The sequence below is a fragment of the Coffea eugenioides genome, chromosome 1 (genome assembly GCF_003713205.1).
Source record: "Coffea eugenioides isolate CCC68of chromosome 1, Ceug_1.0, whole genome shotgun sequence".
Classification (NCBI taxonomy): Eukaryota; Viridiplantae; Streptophyta; class Magnoliopsida; order Gentianales; family Rubiaceae; genus Coffea; species Coffea eugenioides.
The window spans coordinates 38,772,734-38,795,591 of record NC_040035.1 but is presented as its reverse complement, the minus strand read 5'-3'; the positions used below and the strand labels follow the sequence as shown (position 1 = coordinate 38,795,591).

At 35.7% G+C, this 22,858-nt stretch overlaps 1 protein-coding gene across 1 annotated transcript; it reads right to left on the bottom strand.

Moving 5' to 3' along the window:
- Positions 1–1,799: 1,799 nt before the first annotated feature.
- Positions 1,800–19,368, bottom strand: LOC113775944 (spermidine hydroxycinnamoyl transferase-like). Its single transcript, XM_027321006.1, has 3 exons — positions 19,256–19,368; positions 2,074–3,397; positions 1,800–1,964 (listed from the first exon to the last, which is right to left on the bottom strand). Exons 1-2 carry the CDS (start codon positions 19,299–19,301, stop codon positions 2,091–2,093), a joined length of 1,353 nt encoding a protein of 450 aa, XP_027176807.1. The 5' UTR covers positions 19,302–19,368; the 3' UTR covers positions 1,800–1,964; positions 2,074–2,090.
- Positions 19,369–22,858: the final 3,490 nt, after the last annotated feature.

Below are 22,858 nucleotides of genomic sequence, written 5' to 3'. Positions count from 1 at the left end.
CTTCTTCATCTTTTAGTTAATGTGTAATGGTTTTACTGATCATTACCTCTAAATCTCTTATGCTTTTGTTTAAATTATCTAATTTTTTCCTTTTTGTTTGTCTCTGATTCTCTTATTTTTTTTCCCCTTCCCTATTTTGTTGATTGTAATTCATTGGAGTAGGGCTTCTTTTCTGCTTTTTACCTTCATTATTATGCAAAAAAGATAGTGAGATATACAATTTTAGCGTTTAATATGCTCGTTGGAATGGAAAGCTATATTTTTTATTTTCTGATAATTATTTTAGCATTTATGATTTTTGGTGGTTGTAATAAAATCTTGGTAGATTGAGTTAGAAAACTATTCCTTGGTTTTGATTCCTTTCCACATGCTTCTAATTTTTTTTGCTATCTGGAGAAAATTTAATCTCTATGCCTAATAATCAAAGTTTTGCAACTCTGATTTATGGTTGTGATTTCTTGCTTTATAAAATGTTCATGTGGCTTTGTCAAAGCCTGTGCTCTGACGAATTGTTGTCTGACAAATGCTTTTGTACTCAAACATGTTATTTTTGAAAACATATTATTATGGTTTCCACATTTGTATCGCTGTTGTTTTGTCATTTGCTTTGCTTACTCTTCTTTTTGGGGGGCCCCCTTAAATGGGGATAGCTGACGTCATAGTTGTTCTCGTCTCGGGGGAAGTGGAACTACTTTCACCAGAGAAAATGAGCTAGTAGGGTAGAATGCCAATAAGGGGAGCGGGGTGTGGGAAGTAGAATAAGAAAAAGTGGAATATCAATAACGTCCGACATATTTTTAAAACTGCATAAATATTTTTTTAATGTAAATCTATATATATACATGTTGAAAGAGCCATAAGCAAAGATTCAGGACTGAAAACATCTACTTTTTTTTTTTTTTTTTTTTTTTGTATACGTCCCAATATCTAGCGACCGCATTGAGTTCCAACTAATCAAAATTCGAATATTGTCATATTCTTTTTGAGGATGATTATCTCAACACTATTTTCTCTATTCACAAAATTCGAATCCATAGTTATTGGCATTTCATTTGCTTCATGCACGTTTAATAATTTAATAATACTTTACTACAGGAAGGGTAGAATACCAATAAGGAAAACTGGAATATTGTCCGTCATATTTCTAAAACTACATATATTTCATTTGCAGTGCATTAGAAAATTTAAAGTTAGACAAATAAATAGCATTGGAGAGATACCTAGCTACAATATATTTCTAGGAGATGTTATTAATTAAAAGTTCACCTACAAAAAACGACACTGTAAATCACGACATTACTAAATGATAGATATAAATATGAGAATTCTTAAAATCAAAAAGATGAATTATCTTTTAATTTGTTTCTGTCATTTAGTCGCAATGTCACTTGGTGTTGAAATTTTTGTTAATTAAGCAGCTAATATATCACTTGGCACTTTTATATGCATTGTAGAAGTTAATTATCTCTGTGCATATAGCTTCTAAATTGTCAGGCTGATTGCTTCAGCCAACTTGAAAGTTTATACATACTTCAATTTCCAAATAATTACCATGCCATATAAAGGTTGAAATATGGCCAGCCCTGCCTAGTGTTAGCATACATGATTTGGTTTGACAATTCTTCCAGGTTTTAAAATGCTCAAGGATTGTATTAGTACATAAGTAGTGGGATCATGATGATAAGTAGTGGACCCATCTTACATAAGAAAATGCATTTTTCCATCCTACGTAAGTAGTGGTATACCATGATACCATCAACACAGAAAACCGTCACGTGTAACATATTGAAAAGGTCATACTAGCTATCACAGGGAGTAAAAGTCTCCTCGTTTGCTACTACCTTAAGAGACAAATATTTTATTCCGTCTACTCCATCTTCCATATCTGAAAAGATCCACGTCCCGTTTGCCTGCAATAATTGCTCTTCAAACTGTTCTCCAGCAGCTGCCAATTCGTTGGTTCCCTGTCCGACAAATAAATTCAAATGTTAGTGGCTGTGCATAATGTTTACTCACATATGACTAAGCTTTTCAGTGAGCCCCATGAACTACACAAACTACATTAGAACCAACCTTGTAAGTCTGCAGCATTATATATCTTCGTAGAAATACTTCTTAAAAGCATTAATATGTTCTACTTGCAGGCGCAGTGGGATAATCAACGATCCATCCCCATTAGGACCAGGAATAAGGAAGAGTCTTCCATCATAACCTAATGACCCAGGGGTCATGGAAATTGCTTCTCCCCACCCAAAATTGACTTTGTACACGTCCAGCCCAACCCAACTCGTAATAAGCAAATTGGGATTTCCAAAGAACAACCCCTGTGCACAACCAACAGTGTGAAAATGTCGACTGCAAGATACCTCGGGCATGTCCTTCATACAAACAAGATATGACCTTACATACTCATCTGTAACCTTGTCTATTGCTTCCTTAATTTTGCTTGAAGCATAGCTTGGTGGCCTCGATTGGAGATCACCTGCAATGGCTCTTGCTGGTACAGGTAAGACAGCATTTCCAAAATACCTTCCGGACAAGGGTGGTTTAAGCCGATTGCGAAAATCCACAGTCACATATAGAACCGTTTCTTGGTCGGGGCTGTGCATACGGGCCTTGGATAAGCACTTCCATATATGCGCAGATACAGCTACAAACCGGCTAAATGGCGGATGATTGCTAGTTTTGTGAACCAAATCGTGGTGGTTGTTGACGTTGTTCTTGAGCTGCTCAATTTGTTCTTTACTTAACTGAAACATGGCACAGGTAGTAGCCTTTTTACGCTCTTCTAAGCTGCTAGACTGGCCTATCAGGACGGGCAGTGGGTAAAAGTCTGGGTATTGTAATTTTGGAGCTATTGACGATGGGCACTCTTCATATTGTTGAAGAATTGTACGATCTAGGTATGGTTGATCATCAGATTTTTCACCGCGTGCAATCTTTGCCCATTCGGCAACAAAATGACACCCGCTTTGACCGTCCACAATGACATGTGACACGGCCGAGCCTAAAGAAACACCACCACAGGCAAACTTTGTGATTTGCACTAGAAGGAGCGGTACCTCATGAAGTGGAGTATTATTGTAATCTATAGGTGGGATCAGGGCACGGATTTGTGGAGTTGGGCAAAAGTCTCCAAAATCCTCGATTTTGAGTTCTGATTGAGCTTCAAGAAGTAAAGCACCCATGGAATTGCAACGCAGCTCAACTCGGCCTCCATCTTTCTGGTATAAACGTCCAGCAAGAGGATAAAAAGCTGCCAAGGCTTCGCTTAATGAGTCTTTCAAAACCCTAGTGGCATCTTTTAGCAATTCTGGATTTTCTGGCTTGTAAAAGTGGACGGTAGTTGCATGAGTCAAGGGTTTACATTGATCACACTCAGATAAATACATTACTTTCCTGGGGATTGGCCTTGCTGGTTTGACAATGTGAGAGGCTATCAAGTTAACCATTGTGAGAAGGAAAGAGAATAATGGGAGTGAGGGTTGTAAGAAGGAAAAAAGTTTTGGTAGACTTTGTGAGAAAGGAATTTTGAGGGTGAGATTTTGGTTGTGGTAGTAAAGTGCCGCCAGCGCACGCTTATATAGACCCGAGATTTGTACTACATCACATGTGAAACTTGTGTAGACTCTGCTAATATATTTACGAAATATTCAACGAAATATTTTACGAAAGGATTCCGGTCAAATTTTTGTGGGTGTTTGGTTACCATGTGATTGCTTTGGTTAGGCTTTGTCAAAGCTTGTGTTCCGACAAGTTATTGTCAGGCGAATACTTTTGTACCCTAAAGCCCCTGCAGGGCAGCTTGGTCAATCATGTAATTCTACTTTAAAAATTGATCAGTGTTCGAGTCTCGTAATTATCGTGCTTTGAGTGGGTTGAGGTGCTCTCTTCCGAGCCACAGGGGATTAGTCGGGTCGAAAGCCTAGATATCCCAGTGTCATAAAAAAAATTATACCCTAAAACATTTTATTTTTGATCTTCTATTTCAGGAGACTATGATACTATTATGGTCTCCACATTTGTATTGCTTTTGTTTTGTCGTTTGCTTTGCTTGCTCTTTTTATTTTTGGGGCCCCTTGGATGGGGATAGCTGATGTCATAGTTGTTCTCGTGGGAAGTAGAACTACTTTGAGAGAAAAAATTTTAAAAAAAATCAATGGTTTTTTTATTTTGGAAAGTCAGGTGACCCCTCTCGTCTTTTTTTTTTTTCAAACAATAATAATATTTATATAATCTAATTTATTATATTCTATAGAAAAGGGGAGTCTAAAGAGGCTGTATAAAAAATTAGTAGGTATGCAGATCTGACTAGATCAAAGGGGTGTTCTATCATCTTTTTTGAATTTTTTCAAAATAAGTGGAATTCAAACCTCTGACCTACAACTCAAATAGGAATTTAGTCCCTTTTTATTGCCACTGAAGCTCAGTGGTTGACCCCTCTCTTCATTGTGTGCATGATGGAAAGGTTCACAACTTAATTAGGCCGGGATATCAGCACAGCAGTTTTAAACAAACATTTTCTAGCAAGCAGTTTAAATATTTTCTAGAGAAAAGATATGCTTGGTATGACTCATGAGATGCTTGAAAGATTGGAGGCAAACTTGAAGGCGAATGGTTTTCTCAAGTTCACGATGCGATGGTTTGCGCTCATTTCCATGTTCCCATGCTAGAAGATGAAAGCTCGCACAACGCGCGGGAATTGGGTGCCTCTATTTAAAATGTTTTAAATAATTTTTAAGAAAAATATAATAAAATTGAGAAAATAGAATGTATTGCAGATATAAGTTTTTTTAAAAAAACATGTATTTAAAGTAAGTATCATATCAATTGAAATAGAATTACCCATAAACAAATCATTTTATACTCTACATAAAAATAAAGTTAATTTCTAAATGCACATAGTATTTCTTCTACATACGTTAATTAAGAAACTAGAAGGAAATGTCAAAAAGGCTAACTGAATAACATAATAAGAAAACATCCAAAGTTGAAGCTATAATATATTACTTTTTATTATTTAACATCAACATAACAAACGAGAGCAAAAACTTTTTTTTATGTCAAATAGATAATTCTCATCCTTATACTACAACTCATTATAAGATTAAAAAAGTTTTAACCCTTAGTTTTGTTCTTAGCCAGTTTTATCTTATCCACATCAAATTTGACAAACCTGACACTCAAAAAGAAAGAGTCAACCTTGTAAAGCTGAAAAGTATCACACAAATAATTTGGAAGTATTAGACAATCTATCTTAACTATGATCGAGGAAGTCCCTAAGTTTTTTGTCCACATAGAATCCAAAATCCAAGCAAGTTGATGCCTAATATATTTTTGGTCTCGTCAAGCATGATGTGGATTGGAGCATAGAATTTATAATTGTTCTGATCAATAGGAAAATAGAACATAACATGATCCAAAAACAGGATTTTTAGAAGGAAATAAATTTATGAGTTCATATTGATGGAAATCCATTGAGAACTAATAACTTGAAGTTAAGAGCTAGCTCATAGAATTTATTGAGGATAATTTTTGCACTTTTGCCTCTCCTAAAGCAATCGGTAACGTCAGCACCAAATTTGTTGCATTGGACAAACAAAAATGAGTAAAACTTCTTTGGGAGTTCTTTTTTTTTTTTTTTTTTTTTTTTGTAGCAAATTGTCATCTGTATTTTATCTGCCAGGCAAACTATGTTGTAATAAGTACCATATAATAGTAACTGGAAAAAAGAAAAAGCAAGGATTTCAGCATGCTAGTCATGAAAAACTAGCTTCAATTTGCATTATACATCAGCGGAAGTAATCACATACTCATGATTTGATCTTAACCCCGTGAATCCTTCTCACATAATAGATCATGTAACTGAAAAGGATCATGGAAGTCTCAAAAGGTTTCAGTCTAGACGACGCAGAAGATATTCCACTTCAACATGTTTGGTCAGAGGCATGACCCACTCTCCATATAGGCAAGGAAGAACAGATGGATCGATCTTGCACTTTCCATTGCCAGCATCGTTGGTGAGGTTCACTTCTTGCCCAAACACCTTTGCTTTCTTCTCCACCCTCTTCTTCACCATCTCCTCGACACTTTCAAATGTCAAAAGCTTCATCAGAGCATCTCTATCCTTGGCTTGAATTGCAGGTGAATATTCTTCAGAAGCATCCTTGAATTTTACCTCAGCAACAAATTTTCCATAGTGAATCCTTCTAGAGAGTACCCAACTTCTTTGGGAGTTCAAGGTGTCTATTTCATAATGCATTCTTGAAAGGAATAAGTGACATATTGTCACAATTTAACTCTAAAGAGAATGCACTTCACACTCTCTTGAAAGATTCACACTATAAGAAAATGTGAAAATTTGTTTCTACTTTGATAGCACATCTCAATTGTAATGGTAAAATACAATAGAAAAACACCCTCATGTGAAAAGAGCTTATTTGGTAGATCAACCCCATCACGAAACCAAAAATGAGAAGAAATTGTACACATAAATTGGAGTTGGAAGCCACAGGTAGAAAGTGGTTAATGATATTTCCCAATATTTGCTTGCAGATGCAGTATTTTCACTACTAACCCTGCAATGATGATCAAACATTCACTATATATTTCAAAAATTCCATATGAATAATGAAATTGCTAGTGGAAAACAATCATACACAGAATTCTGTGAAAGCAAGCAAATGAAAATGTGGTGGAACAGAAAATACCTCGTTGGAAGGTTGTACTAAAGTGAAGGGAGTAGTTAAATCAGCAAAATTCTAATTTATCACAACTTTGATACAATTAAATCGGAAATAAAGAAGATAAATTGGAACAAATTGGCCGTGATTGTGATAATGATCATCCAACATAAAGTTTCATAATAATTTGCATTAATTTTACCTTTATATCTTTCCTTCAAATTGGCTTTTTCACCCTTATAAGAAACACAAAGAAATATATGACTTTAGAAAAAAAATTGGAAAAGACAAGAAACTGATCTTAGTTTTATAGAGTAATATACATAACTGGCCCAATTTAAGGTTAGGAAGAAGAAAGATCCTACATTCGTAAATGTTGGGGAAAAATGGAAGAGCAAGAAGCAAATGGATAAATGTGTAAATAATTAGAAACAATTGTTACTTAAATAATAATTAATTCAATTGATTGTAGGTTATGGGGGATAAAAAGAAAGAATTTTGATTAGTTGAAGTTTATTAATTAGCTCCGAGGTAGCGGGGGTTGAGACAATAATGATGAGTCCATTAGGAACTTGAAATAATGGTATGTTGAACAAAATTCTTTCTTTATTCATGCTATGCTCAATATCCAAGGATCACAGGATTATGCAGCGGGATCTTTCCTCAAAATCAAAATCAATAAGCATGCCAAAAGAGGGAGATTTTTCACAAAAAAGAAAACAATTAGTCATACCTGGAATAAAAGATGCCCGATTATCAAAACCCAAAGGCAACAGCTATTATGCAATAACAAAAAGAAATAAAAGAGGAAGAAAAACCAATGCATATTATCATAATGTTATTAAGAGGTAATTATATGATAATTAGAGAGATTCTAGTTTCCCTTAACCGTTATATCTTTACTTCACATAATGATCAGGATATTGCAATTTTAATTACCAATTCAAAATGACATAAAATCCACGAAGTTGTAGAACCTTTGAGTGTTAATTGCCATATCAAATGGCAAAGTAATTTCACACATAAATAGTGTACTAATTAATTAAATGTCACATGCATAATCACACATTCAAAGCACAAGCAAGATAATACTGCCAAGTTAACAAAATTTCATGCTTCCATTATTTGTATTCTAAGTTTCACCACATATCAATAGCTACTTTAAAATACAAACATAACCCTTAATGCAGTTGAAATTCAAAGATGAGTTTGACTAAAACTCAATCTTATAAAGTACAAGGATATTGTTTAAAGATTAGTGTACAGTATGGTTTGATAGTCCAAGACATGGGGCTGAACAGTTATCAGAAAAATCGTTTGGTAGTTCAAGACACGGGACTGTTGGACTACGGGACTGAACAGTTATCAGAAAAATCGTTTGGTAGTCCAAGACACGGGGCTGAGCAATTATCAGAAAAATCGTTCGAGTTGATTTTGTGTAAAATACATAAAACATAATTTTGTATTCATAAAGTGTAATTTACTTTCAATAACGTATAATTACAGAATAAAATTTTATAAGTTTCACGTATAATATAAAAAAATAATGTATAAAATACAATCTAGACTAGGGCTGCAAACGAGCCGAGTCGAGTCGAGTTTTGAGGTAATTGAGCTGAGCCTCGACTAAATTTTACCAAGCTCGAGCTCTAGCTCGAGCTCGACGAACTGGCAATTTTCGAACTCGAGCTCGACTCGAATCAAGTCGAACCGAACTTGAGCTCGAAAAAAATAAAAAAAAATTATTTTATTTTTTAAAAAAATAAATAAAATAATATTTTTTTCTGAATAAATAATAAAATACTAAGGATATATCCGTAATTTCACTATGAAAATAAAAAATAAAAAATATATATATATAATATACTTAATTTTATTATTAAATAAAAATAAAAAATATATATATACTCAAACTCGCGAGCCGGCTTGCAAGCTAACGAACTTATATTCTGAGCTCGCGAGCGGCTCGATTCGTTTGCAACCCTAATCTAGACCTTACATTTTTTTTTTTACCAAATTTTGACAATAAACATTTAGAAACAGTTGCTACCCTCCTCTAATACTCTCTACCATTTTTGAGGTAAAAAGCTGACACAATTGTACTTGGTATTCTGCCGCACGTCAACTCAAATTGTTCTCGTTAATTGCGTCAACTACTAACAAGTTGCCTTTTTACTTCCCCAACTCTGCCCACCATAACAAAACAAACGGATTATTTCCGAAACTCTCATGAGATTTTTTACAATTTTACTGAGTTCCTCTAAAATTTAAAAAATTATATATATCTCTCTTATTATTTAAAATAATAATTTTATTCTCAAATATTTTATGAAATTCTCTTATTTGATATTGCTTGTATTTAGAATGAGTTTTAAAATTATTTTTTCATTTTTTTCCTTCTTATTCCTTTTTTTTAAATTTTTCGCCAATAAAACTGTAAAACTACCACTATTGCCTCTAGGTTTCTATTATAACCAAATGTCAAGCTAGTAATTTTTTTTTAACGAGTTAATTTTATATGTAATCCAATGTTTTTGCTAATATTTGTTTTCTATTTTTTGGTATTAAAATTAACAATAAATCAAAAGGAAATGGCCCAAAAGCACTACTAAATTATGATAATCTCACTCTTCCAAAAACTTATAAATTCTAAATGAATTATTTCAACATTTTCTTTTTAGTCTTATAAATCTAAATTCATAATAAAATACCATTAAAAATGTCATATCATAGTAATAAAATTATTATTATAGTTGTTTATTAAATAATAGATATGAACATGAAAAATTTGATATCTTTTTCTTATAATTATACTAAATAATCCTATAATTGTATAGAAAAATAAATTAAACTCATTCCACAAGAGTATTTTTGGGTGTTCATTTAAAAAATTGTTCAAGTCAATATTGTTTTGAAGTTTTGTTAGTAAAACTATCAAAATAAGGGAGATAAGTGTAATTTTTTAAACCTTAAGGAATCTCAGTAAAATTGTTAGAAATCGCAGGGAGATTTCTGAAATTATTCCCAAAACAAAAGCTCTGCAGTTTCTGTCCTCTCAATCATCTTTATGTCCATTCAATCTGCGTCTTACAAAAGCCTTATGTTTCCCGGTAAAATTTACCCCTCATGTGCCTGATCTAAACCGCTTTGTGCCTGATCTAAACCGCTTTGACGTCAGTAATTGTATTCGTACCTTACACGTGATCTGTGCTCCTTACCAACGTATTGGTCCGGCGTAAAGACAAAAGAAAGACAAAAGAGCATGCAGCAGCAAGAAAAAACAGAACTCCACCGCAATGCTAAAGGCCTTGCCTGGATTGTATTTTTTTAAATTTTTTATAAAAAAATTATTATAACAATTTAATGTATATAAAAAAAAAATAAAAAAATATAATCATAAAAAATGATGTCCTTTTTTGTGACCGTCCAATCGAGACCAAATCGGAACCTGAGCTTGGTTTGAAGATTCTTCCGTGTTTAAGGTCATTGTCTAATTAAAAGGTGGGCTTGGGCTCCTCTCCTTGGTTTTCCATCTTACATAAGTAGTGGTACCATGAGACCATCAACAGGGACCAGGGAAAAATAAATGTATATATGTCGGCAGTACAGAAAGAAGCCACGTGTAATTTCCGATGAAGGAAGTTTCATCTGGTTGGGCTAATTGTGATTAGGCCGAAGTCCAATATCGTATGGGGGATTTGGAAGGACAATTGGCATTAGTGGTGCCTGCAAATTAGATGTTGATGGATTGAAAATCTCAACTCTTTTGCCGAAGAAGAGAATTGACCTCAGGCCTTTATATAGGGGTTTAACGGTACTTTTAAAAAAAAAAAAAAAACAAGTCTATAGTACTTAAAATTTTTGAAATTATTCTTTTTTTTTTTAAATATAGAGATTATAAAGACCTCCTTTTAAGTTGATAAATTGGATGGCGATCTTTTTGTGAGATTTACATTTACTCTCAACTTTTCATAAAATTCTCTTGGAGAATGTACCCAAAAAGTTCTTTCTTAACATTCTTTACTTCTTTTTAAGAGAAAAAGAAGATGACATTTCATTACTTTGGCATCAATCTCACTCCAGCAATATTATGTATTGCCTATTTTAACATGAGAAAAATGCAGTTTTGGTACCTAAACTTTGACGCACGAGCGGTTTTAGTCCCCAAATTTTGGACGAAAACAAATTTGGTACCCGAACTTTCAATTTTGAGCACATTAAGTACCCTTGACGATTTTTTTCCAAATTGTTACCGGAAAAAGCCATGTGACTGTCACGTGTCCGGCCAAAATGGAATTAAAAAAGGCAAAAAATGCAGTTTTGGTACCTAAACTTTGACGCACTAGCGGTTTTAGTCCCCAAATTTTGGATGAAAACAAATTTGGTACCCGAACTTTCAAATTTTGAGCACATTAAGTACCCTTGACTATTTTTTCCCAAATTGTTACCAAAAAAAGCCATATGACAGTCACGTGTCTGGCCACAATTGTATAAAAAAGGCCAAAAAATGTCAAATGCCATTATAATACTAGGTATTAAATTTAAGGACTAATAGCGTAATAAAGAAAAAATCCAAGGACTAAATAACATCACATGAGTCAACAAAACCCAAGAACCGATACAAATGAGCTCCAATTCCAGTTCATTAATCTAAGAATCAAGTCACAAAATTTGTCTGGAATTGGAGCTCATTTGTATCGGTTCTTGGGTTTTGTTGACTCATGTGATGTTATTTAGTCCTTGGATTTTTTCTTTATTACGCTATTAGTCCTTAAATTTAATACTTAGTATTAGAATGGCATTTGATATTTTTTGGGCCTTTTTTTATACAATTGTGGCCGGACACGTGACTGTCATATGGCTTTTTTCGATAATAATTTGGGAAAAAATCGTCAAGGGTACTTAATGTGCTCAAAATTTGAAAGTTCGGGTACCAAATTTGTTTTCGTCCAAAATTTGGGGACTAAAACCGCTCGTGCGTCAAAGTTTAGGTACCAAAACTGCATTTTTGACCTTTTTTTATTCCATTTTGGCCGGACACGTGACAGTCACATGGCTTTTTCCGGTAACAATTTGGGAAAAAATCGTCAAGGGTACTTAATGTGCTCAAAATTTGAAAGTTCGGGTACCAAATTTGTTTTCGTCCAAAATTTGGGGACTAAAACCGCTCATGCGTCAAAGTTTAGGTACCAAAATTGCATTTTTCTCTTTTAACATCAAAGAAAAGGGCAATAAACCAAAAAGGAATTTACAAATATGTAAGTAATTTTTTAAAAACAAATAGAGAGAGAGAATTATGACATGGTAAAGTACCTTAAAGACTTTGGAAAATAATCAAAAGAGTTCTATATATCAAATTTCGAAAAAGCAAGGGTAATTTTGCATTAATATTCTCTTCTTTTTTTTTTTTTGGAGGCAGCTCTAAATTTGAGACAAGATGAACAGGAATTGTTCTTAAGTGCACAATGTTGAAGCTAGAAGACATGAAGGGAACTCTGCACTGAGTTGATTACATAGAACCAATCTGGATTTGGGAAGCTGGCCATTGAGAAGGAATATAAAATTCCTCTTGGACTATAAGTCCTTTGCTTTAAGATGTCTAATAGTGTACTCCTCTACTTTATATGGGTTCTTTCCCTCTCACTTGGATTCTTTCTTCCCCTCAGACTAAGATAAGATAGGTTATAAATGTTATTCCACAAGAGAGGGAAAAAAAAGATTACATGGTCACCATTTTTCTCTAAATAAATTCAAGCGCATGGTTGATCATTTTTTGTAGTGTCCATGGTGGTTCCAAAGCTACTCCATTCCTAGCTTAATCTAATAGTCGATATGCCATTGTGCAATTTACAAGTTTCTTTGCTATGGGATGGAATATGACAATTAAGTACCCAACACACATTGCTCATCATAATTCAAATTTTACTATGCAAGAAGCAAGTTTTATAGATTGACACTAAAAAGTAATAATATTATGAAAAAGATTATTCATCATATTTTTTTTTAATTAATCTTATATAAGGAGGAGGAATGGGTTGGGTGATACGAGGGGAGGGAGTATAAGCAAGAGATCTTGGATTTGAATCCTTCTGCTTATACTAAAAAAAAAGGGGTGCTATTGCCCTTGCTTAAGAAAAAAATTAATCTTATATATATTGATAGTATATACAATAACAGATATAGGTATATACAACATGTGTAAAAATTGAAGTTGAGAGTCAGTTCAAATTGAGATGAATTAACAAGTATCCATACTCATTAATGTATCCACTTTTGATACATACAAGATTAATCTTTTTTTTTTTTAAGAAAAAGGACATCGTAAAGGTCATACTAGCTATCTCAAAGGAGTAAAAGTCTCCTTATTTGCTACTATTTAGAGACAAATTTTTGGCTTCCCTTTACTCAATCTTCCATTTCTTAAAAGTTCCACGTCCAACAATTTGAACTGTTCTCTACCAGCTGCCAATTTGTAGGTTCCCTGTCCAACAAATAAATTCAAATGTTCGTGGCACCTAAATCTTACATTACATATGACTAAGCTTTTTACTGAGCCCCATGAAACTACACAAATTACAAATATCTTCATAGAAATGCTTCTTAAAAGCATTAATATGTTCTGCTTGTAGGCGCAATGGTATAAAGAACGATCCATCTCCATTAGGACTAGGAATAATGAAGAGTCTTCCGTCATAACCTACTGACCCAGGGGTCATGAAAATTTCATTTCCCCACCCAAAATGGGCTTTGTACAAGCCCAGACCAACCCAACTTGTAACGAGCAAATTGGGATTTCCTAAGAACAACCACTGCGGATAACCAACGGTGTGAAACTGACGACTGCTAGATACCTCCGGAATGTTCTTCATACAAACAAGATATGACCTTACATACTCATCTGTAACATTCTCTATTGCTTCCTTAATTTTGCTTGAAGCATAGCTTAGTGGCCTCGATTGGAGGTCACCGACAATGGCTCTTGCTGGTACAGGTAAGACAGCATTTCCAAAGTACCTTCCGGGCAAGGGTGGTTTAAGCCGATTGCGAAAATCAACACTCGCATATAGAACTGTTGAGATGCCTTGAATTAGATCTTCAACCCCCGCTGAGCTGTACGGACGGTATATATTAGTTACCGTGTCTGTTTTATTTTGGATCTTGTTTTGGGTCTATTTTGGGTCCAGTCTGTTTGGTTGTATATATATACACCTTATTTTAGTTTGTAAACTATTCCGATTACAACCCTAATAAAATCTGATTTCCCCCAAGTTGTTCCTGTCTATTCTTGTTTGTTCTTCTGTTCCGCTGCATCTGTTATAACAAACTGGTATCAGAGCTCTAGGTTTGTCCTAGGGCTCGGATCACGCAACAACATGTCTGCTTTGAACATCAAGATCGACAAGTTCACCGGGAGAAATAGTTTCAGTTTATGGCAGATCAAGATGCGGGCTCTGTTAAAGCAGCAGGGCCTGTGGAGTCCGCTGACGAAGAAGAAATCGGATTCCGTTGATGAAGAGTCGATGAGTCTGGAGGAAAAGACTCACTCGACAATCATGCTGTGTCTGGCAGATGATGTCATCACTGAGGTCGCCGGTGAAGAAACTGCTGCGGGTTTGTGGGTTAAACTCGAAAGTCTCTATATGACGAAGTCTTTAACCAACAAGTTGCTCCTAAAGCAACGTCTGTTCGGTCTGCGTATGCAGGAAGGTACTCCTCTTCGAGAACATTTAGATCAATTAAATACAATTCTTCTTGAATTGCGTAATATTGATGTTAAAATTGAGGATGAGGATGCTGCGTTGATTCTGTTAGTGTCTCTACCGTTATCGTATGAGAATTTTGTTCAGTCTTTTATTGGCGGTAAAGATACAGTGACTTTAGAAGAAGTAAGATCAGCACTGCATAGTAGAGAGTTGCGCCATAAGACGGCTGGTAATGTTACAGATAATCAGGCTGCTGGATTAGTTGTCAGTAGTGGTAAAGGAAAATTGGGAAAAAAGAAGTCCGGAAATAAGAAGCAGTTCTCTAAAGGTCCCAAGCCGGATGATGTCTGTAACTATTGCAAGGAAATAGGTCATTGGAAATCTGATTGTCCCAAGAAGAAGAAACAGCAGGAAAAACAACACGCTTCAGCTTCAGTTGCAGAAAAGGAAGCTGAAAATTCAGAAGAAGACCTGGCCCTAATTGCAAACGAAACAACACATCACTCTGATGTGTGGGTTCTTGATTCTGGGGCATCCTATCGCATATGTCCAAATAGGGAATGGTTTACAACATATGAGCAGATAGATGGCGGAAATGTCGTGATGGCTAATAGCGCTGTATGTAAGGCTGTTGGAATCGGTTCGATTAAGATCAGGACACATACTGGAAAAATTGTCACACTGAACGAAGTCAGGCACGTCCCTAAAATGACGAAGAATCTGATATCACTTAGTACTCTTGACAGTAAGGGTTTCAGGTTCAGCGGAGGAAGTGGAGAGTTGTGCATCAGTAAAGGTTCATTAGTGGTTCTCAAAGGAGTTAAGCATGGCACCCTGTACATCTTACAAGGTTCTACGCTAACAGGTTCTGCTGCTGCTGCTGCTGCTGTTGCATCTTCTGAAGATCGCAGGTCTGATATGACCAAGTTGTGGCATATTAGGCTTGGTCATATGAGCGAAAGAGGGATGCAGATTCTGTCTAAACGTGATCTTCTAGAAGGCCACAAGGTCACTGATCTTGGATTCTGTGAACATTGTACTTTCGGTAAATTACATCGCAGAAAGTTTGGGAAGGCAATTCACAGGACAAAAGGCACACTGGATTACATCCATTCTGACTGTTGGGGTCCTTCACGAGTTGAGTCCTTGGGAGGCTGTCGGTATTTTTTATCCATAATTGATGATTATTCAAGGATGACTTGGGTAATCGTTATAAAGGAAAAAGGTGAAGCTTTCAAGAATTTCAAGCAGTGGAAGGCCTTAGTGGAGAATCAAACTGGAAAGAAGATCAAAAGGCTGAGAACTGATAATGGTCTGGAATTCTGTTCAAAGGAGTTCGATGAGTTCTGCAAAGATGAAGGAATTGCCCGGCATCACACAGTTCGACACACACCACAACAAAATGGTGTAGCGGAACGCATGAATCAGACACTTCTAGAGAGAGCACGATGTATGCTCTTCAATGCTGGTTTGCCAAGGAGGTTCTGGGCGGAAGCAGTGAGCACGGCCTGCTTCTTGATCAATCGTGCACCTCATACAGGTATAGACTGCAAGATACCTTATGAAGTGTGGTCTGGTATGTCCCCTACTTACTCAAATTTGAAGGCTTTTGGTTGTACTGCGTATTATCATGTCAGTGAGGGTAAACTAGAACCAAGGGCTAAAAAGGGAGTGTTTCTGGGATATGGAGATGGGGTTAAAGGGTATAGAATCTGGTCACCCTCAGAAAGGAAAGTTATACTTAGTAGAAGTGTAATTTTTGATGAAAACTCTATACTTAACCCTTCTGTGAAGGCTGTTGTTGAAGAAAGTGCAGGTGATGAAGAAAGTGCAGGTGTTGATAAACAGGTGGAGCTAAAAATCATTCAGAATGGTTTTGAATCACAACAGCAATTTAGTGATTATCAACAGCTATCCTGTGAAACTGAACCTCCTGCAGAAGTAGAGTCTCCAGAACCTACATCAGCAGAAAGGTTGACACCTATATCCCATACTGCGTCAGAAACTCAGCAGCATGGTATTGCTTATGATCGTGCAAGGAGAGTGGGAGTACAAGCTCCCAGCAGATATCGGGATTTTGTAGGTTATGCATTTCAGGTTGCTGAGGAGGTGGATTCTCCCGAGCCCTCTACCTATAGAGAAGCTATTTCAGGCAGTGAGTCAGCTCAATGGTTTGCTGCAATGGGTGATGAAATAGAGTCGTTACACAAGAATGGCACTTGGGAATTGGTCAAACGGCCAGCAGAGAGAAAGGTTGTGACTTGCAAATGGGTCTTTAAAAGGAAGGAAGGAATTTCTCCAGCTGAGGGCATCAAGTATAAAGCACGTGTTGTTGCAAGAGGGTTCACTCAAAGAGAATGAGTAGACTACAATGAGATTTTCTCACCAGTGGTCAGACACACTTCTATCAGGGTGCTACTAGCAATGGTTGCACATCAGGACTTAGAACTTGAGCAGCTAGACGTGAAGACAGCTTTCCTACATGGAGAGTTAGATGAAGAGATTTATATGACTCAGCCAGATGATTTCATGTTCCGGGAAAAGAAGATTATGTATGCAAGTTGAAGAAATCTTTGTATGGATTAAAGCAGTCCCCAAGACAGTGGTACAAAAAATTTGACGGCTACATGATTGAGCTAGGTTACAACAGAAGTCAGTATGATTGTTGTGTATATCACAACAAACTTGAAGATGGTTCGATGATCTATTTGATTCCGTATGTAGATGATATGCTCATAGCTGCGAGGAATAAAGCTGATATACAGAAGTTGAAAAGTCTTCTCAGTGCAGAGTTTGAGATGAAAGACTTGGGTGCAGTACAGAAAATTTTGGGAATGGAGATTTTCAGGGATAGAAGTCAGAAAAAGCTTTTCTTATCACAGAAGAGCTATATTGAGAAGGTACTATCCAGATTTGGCATGTCTACAGCAAAACCCTTGAATACTCCGAGTGCAACGAATACTCAACTATCAGTTACACTTGCACCACAGTCAGAAGCTGAGATGGAGTATATGGCTAAGGTTCCCTATTCTAGTGCAGTGGGTAGTTTGATGTATGCCATGGTCTGCACTAGACCTGATCTGGCACATGCAGTCAGTGTTGTTAGCAGATTTATGGCTAATCTGGGAAGGAGCACTGGCTGGCAGTGAAGCGAATTTTTCGGTACTTGAGGGGTACATCTGATGTTGGTCTCATCTATGGAGGTGATACAGAGTGTTTGGTTACAGGCTATTCAGATTCTGATTATGCTGGAGATGTTGATAGTAGGAGGTCGATGACTGGTTATGTTTTCACTCTTGGGTATTCTGTAGTTAGTTGGAAAGCAACTCTACAACCTACAGTGACTCTGTCCACTACTGAGGCAGAGTATATGGCACTGACGGAGGCTGCTAAAGAGGGAATTTGGTTAAAGGGGCTGGTTGGAGATCTTGGCCTACATCAGGATCAGGCTAATATATATTGTGATAGTCTCAGTGCAATATGTTTAGCCAAGGATCAAGTTCATCATGAGAGGACTAAACACATTGATGTCCGATATCATTTCTTGAGATCTGAGACAAGGATCAAGGTGAAGAAAATTGGCACTGCTGACAATCCTGCTGATATGTTCACCAAGCCGGTCCCTCATAGCAAATTCAAACATTGTTTGGATTTGCTAAATGTCCTAAGTTTCTGATGGCCCTTATGGGCATTCTGATGGTACTTAGAGATAATTCTCTAAGTACTTCTGGCACTTCATTAGTGCGTCTGTTACATTTTTTGGGAAAGATTCAAGTCAAGGTGGAGATTGTTGAGATGCCTTGAATTAGATCTTCAACCCCCGCTGAGCTGTACGGACGGTATATATTAGTTACCGTGTCTGTTTTATTTTGGGTCTTGTTTTGGGACTATTTTGGGTTCAGTCTGTTTGGTTGTATATATATACACCTTATTTTAGTCTGTAAACTATTCCGATTACAACCCTAATAAAATCTGATTTCCCCCAAGTTGTTCCTGTCTATTCTTGTTTGTTCTTCTGTTCCGCTGCATCTGTTATAACAAGAACCGTTTCTTGGTCAGGGTTGTGCATACGGGCCTTGGATAAGCACTTCCATATATGTGCAGATACAGCTACAAACCGGCTAAAGGGGCTTTGATTGTTAGTTTTGTGAATCATCAAATCTTGGTAGTTGGCCTTGTTCTTGATCTGCTCAATTTGGTCTTTACTTAATTTAAGCATGACACAGATGCTAGCCATTTTACGCTCTTCCAAGCTGGTAGACTGGCCTATCAGGACGGGTAGTGGGAAAAAGTCCGAGTACTGTAATTTTGGAGCCGTTGATGATGGATGATCGTCTTCATATTTCTGAAAAATTGTTCGATCTAGGAATGGTTGATCATCAGATTTTTCACCACGTGCAATCTTTGCCCATTCGGAAAGAAAATGACACCCGCTTTGGCCGTCCGCAATGACGTGTGACACGGCCAAGCCTATAGAAGCACCACCACAAGCAAACTTTGTGATTTACGCTAGAAGGAGCGGCGCCTCATGAAGGGGAGTATTATTGTTATCTATAGGTGGGATCAGGGCACGGATTTGTGGCGCTGGACAGAAGTCTCCGAAATCCTGGATTTTGAGTTCAGATTGAGCTTCAACAAGTAAAGCTCCCATGGAATTGCAATGCAGCTCAACTCGGCCCCCATCTTTCGGGTATAAACGTCCAGCAAGCGGATAAAACGCCACCAATGCTTCGCTTAGCGAGTCTTTCAAAACCTCAGTGGCATCATTTAGCAATTCTGGACTTTCTGGCCTGTAAAAATGGACGACAGTTGCATGAGTCACGGCTACACGTTGATCACACTCGGATAAAAACATCACTTTCGTGGGGATTGGTTTTGCTGGTTTGACAATGTGAGAGGCTATCAAGTTAACCATTGTGAGAAGGAAAGAGAATAATGGGTGTGAGAATTGTAAGAAGGAAAAAAGTATGGCAACTGGGAGACTTTGTGAGAAGGAAGGAAAATTTTGAAGGTGAGATTTTGGCTGTGGTAGCAAAGTGTCGCCAGCGTAGGCTTAGGTCATCCGCAATGGTTTACATTCTTTAGAGTATAATCCATATGTCACATCAGCATTTCATTTTCTTTTTTTTTTATTACATTTTTACTCACAATGGATTACACTCCACAAGGTGTAATAGCATGAATTCACAATTAAATCAAATATTTATTTTAATAATACATAACTCATATCCCATAAATAAATAAAGTAATTTTTAAAAATAATTTTGTTATGTTTAAAAAATAAAGTATTAAATTTCATTAAATTTTTTACCTTTTGAATTTTTTATTTTCTACAAATAATATTATTAATATCTAAGTTTGAATAATATATCTTTTTCTATCTCTCAAAAATAATATATTGTTATTTTTTGAAAAATAATTATGCAGAACATTAAACAAATACGTGATACCTCAAATGAACGTTGGAAAAAGTGGACTCCACAATTGCAAAAAAAATGAACGTTGAAAACGGCTAGTTTGCTGGGCAAAATTTTTCCAATGGCTTATACGGCCACCAAATCTTAAGCTGTCAGACATTACACCGCTTATTTCACGCGGTTGAAGATGCTCTTATATAGACTCGAGATTTATAGTATATCACACGAAAATTGTGAAGACTCTGCTAATATATTTTACAAAAAGTATTTTGGTTGTTGCAATTATAGTAAATATCTTACCACACTCACAAGAAATTACTAAAGAAAAATGTTCAACGAAATATTCAAGAACCAATTCATCTCATTAGACGCAAAAAGCAAGACCTTTTCCTGTGTCTCTTTCGGTCATTACAAAACCACGATACTTGTGCCCCTTATTTAATCCACCAAGACGTATTTCGCTCAATTATGTACTTAGAAGTTCAACAAGGAGAAAAATTCAAGTAAAAACTGGTTTGTTTGTGTATGGTTTTAATGGAACCTCATAATAGGAGCAAGTGTAATTTTTGATGTTTTGGTCCTAAGGTACTAGGCATGTAAACAAAACTAATCAAAATGAGCTAGTTGGCATGTTTGTTTATTTTAACAAGTATAGAATTTTGATTTACATTTGACTTGATAATTGTTTGAGTCTCAAACTTTTTAGGAAGTCAACTTCTAGTAACTTAAATTCCTTATAGATGAATTTCAAGTTTCATCAGTGTCAAATCAATTTTGAAATCTTAATTACTACTAATTCAAGCTCACGTCCAACAGCATTAGTTGACAAACCAATTTTGAATGAGCTTGATTGAATAATCAAGAACTTTGATTTGTATTTCAGCTAGATAATGTATTACTACTAATTCAAGTTCACTCAAACTTTTTTGTTGCCCAAAAAAAATCCACTTACTTTTTAATTTTGATTTTTCTTTTTTTTTTAGATTGGAAAGCAGCACTCAATATTTTTATTTTGGGAAAAGTTTACTTTGCAGAATGTGTAGAGAAAAACCAACCAAAAAAATTGCCAGAGAGAGAGAGAGTGTGTGTGTGTGTAAATAGAAATTTGCAATATTTATTTCAAAGAAATTTTGTTGCCAACTTGATTAAATAGAAACTTAGTGTATTCTTTTCAGGAATTTCTCCTTTCATTTATTTTGAAAACTTTTCAATAAAATAAAATTTCGACAAAAGTTTACGACTTTGTGAAATAGTAAAGATACATTATTTGAACAACATAGGATGTGACAAATAATTTCTTGAATTGTCTTAAGGGTTTATTAGTTCTTGAATCCTTAAATATTTGCATCGTTCTTCAGTCAATTGTAAGCTATAGATTTATCTTCACATTCATCCTACATATACAACAAAAAGGACTTTTGGTTTCATTTTTGGGAAGTTCTTCCTCCATCTCCTAAAGAGCCTTTTTAGTACTTTGGCATGCAATGTAAATCATTCATTCAGCTTCGTGTACAACCCTTAAATTGGGATTGTCAGTGTAGGTTACTGATTTACCCTTTATCAATTCATTGTACCTGTTTAGTCCTATGGACTTTGGCTTTGAACTGTTTCCGGTCAAATATGTGTGAGTGTTTGGTTGGCCTTTTCACCATAGTAGTGAGTAGAGGTGCAAATGAGTCGAGTCGAATCGATTTTTGAATTTATCGAGTCGAGTTACACTTATTGCTCGAGCTCGTCGAGCTCGAAAAATAGAGCTTGAGCTCTGCTCGATGTAGGAAAAGGAAAACTCGAGATCGACTCGTTTATGGCTCGCGAGCTTAGCTCGAATTCTGGCTCACGAATAGCTCGAGTTTCATTCGATTTTCTAGGTCGCATGAAGCTCGAAGGCAGCTCGACTTCTAGCTCGTTAGGAGCTCGAGTTCGAACTCGAAAACAGCTCGAAAATTTCTGGAAATTTAAGCAAGAAAACAGCATTTTTGTCCTCATATTTTTGACAAAATTTGAGCATGATAACAACAATTTTTCACATATTCTTGATCTTGAGGCCTACAAATTATGCACTAATACAATCATAAATGTCCAAATGTCCACTAATACAAATTATCCAAAAATATCCAAATATCCACCAATACAAATTATCCAAATGCCCGCAAGAATACCAGCTTGTTGTCCACAAAAACCAAGGCATGACATGAAGCGAGAATTAGTCCACCAACTCCAACTCCAGAAAATTCCTAAAGGTTAAAAGAGTCATAAGAAAAACGATTTGGCCAAAATGCAAAAGAAAAAAAAATGACATGAGCAGCATTCTCTAGTCCCAAAACAGATTACTATTACTAGTAAACAAGTTAGTAGCAGTAATTAGAAAGATAAAAAGGTGTGTTAGAAATTGTAATGATGATGTAAGCAAATAAATTTTGGCAAATAATCCTCTATCCAAACAAACCCATTGTCTGTCATAACTGGAATATTGTCTGTCATAAGGAAAACTGGAATATTGTCTGTCAGATTTTTAAAACTACACATATTTTTCATTTGCAGTGCCGTAGAAAATTTAAGTTAGACAAATAAATAGCATTGGAGAGATACCAATCTCTAGGAGATGTCATTGATTAAAAGTTCACCTACAAAAAACGACTATAAATCACGGCATTACTAAATGATAGATACAAATATGAAAATTCTTAAAATAAAAAAGATGAATTATTTTTTAATTTGTTTCTGTCATTTAGTCGCAATGTCACTTAGTGTTGAAATTTTTGTTAATTAAGCAGCTAATATATCACTTGGCACTTTTATATGCATTGTAGAAGTTAATTATCTCTATGCATATAGCTTCTAAATTGTCAGGCTGATTGCTTCAGCCAACTTGAAAGTTTATACATACTTCAATTTCCAAATAATTACTATGCCATATAAAGGTTGAAATATGGCCAGCCCTGCCTGGTGTTAGCATACATGATTGTGGCATTACACTTGGTTTGACAATTCTTCCAGGTTTTAAAATGCTCAAGGATTTTGTATTACATAAGTAGTGGACCCATCATACATAAGA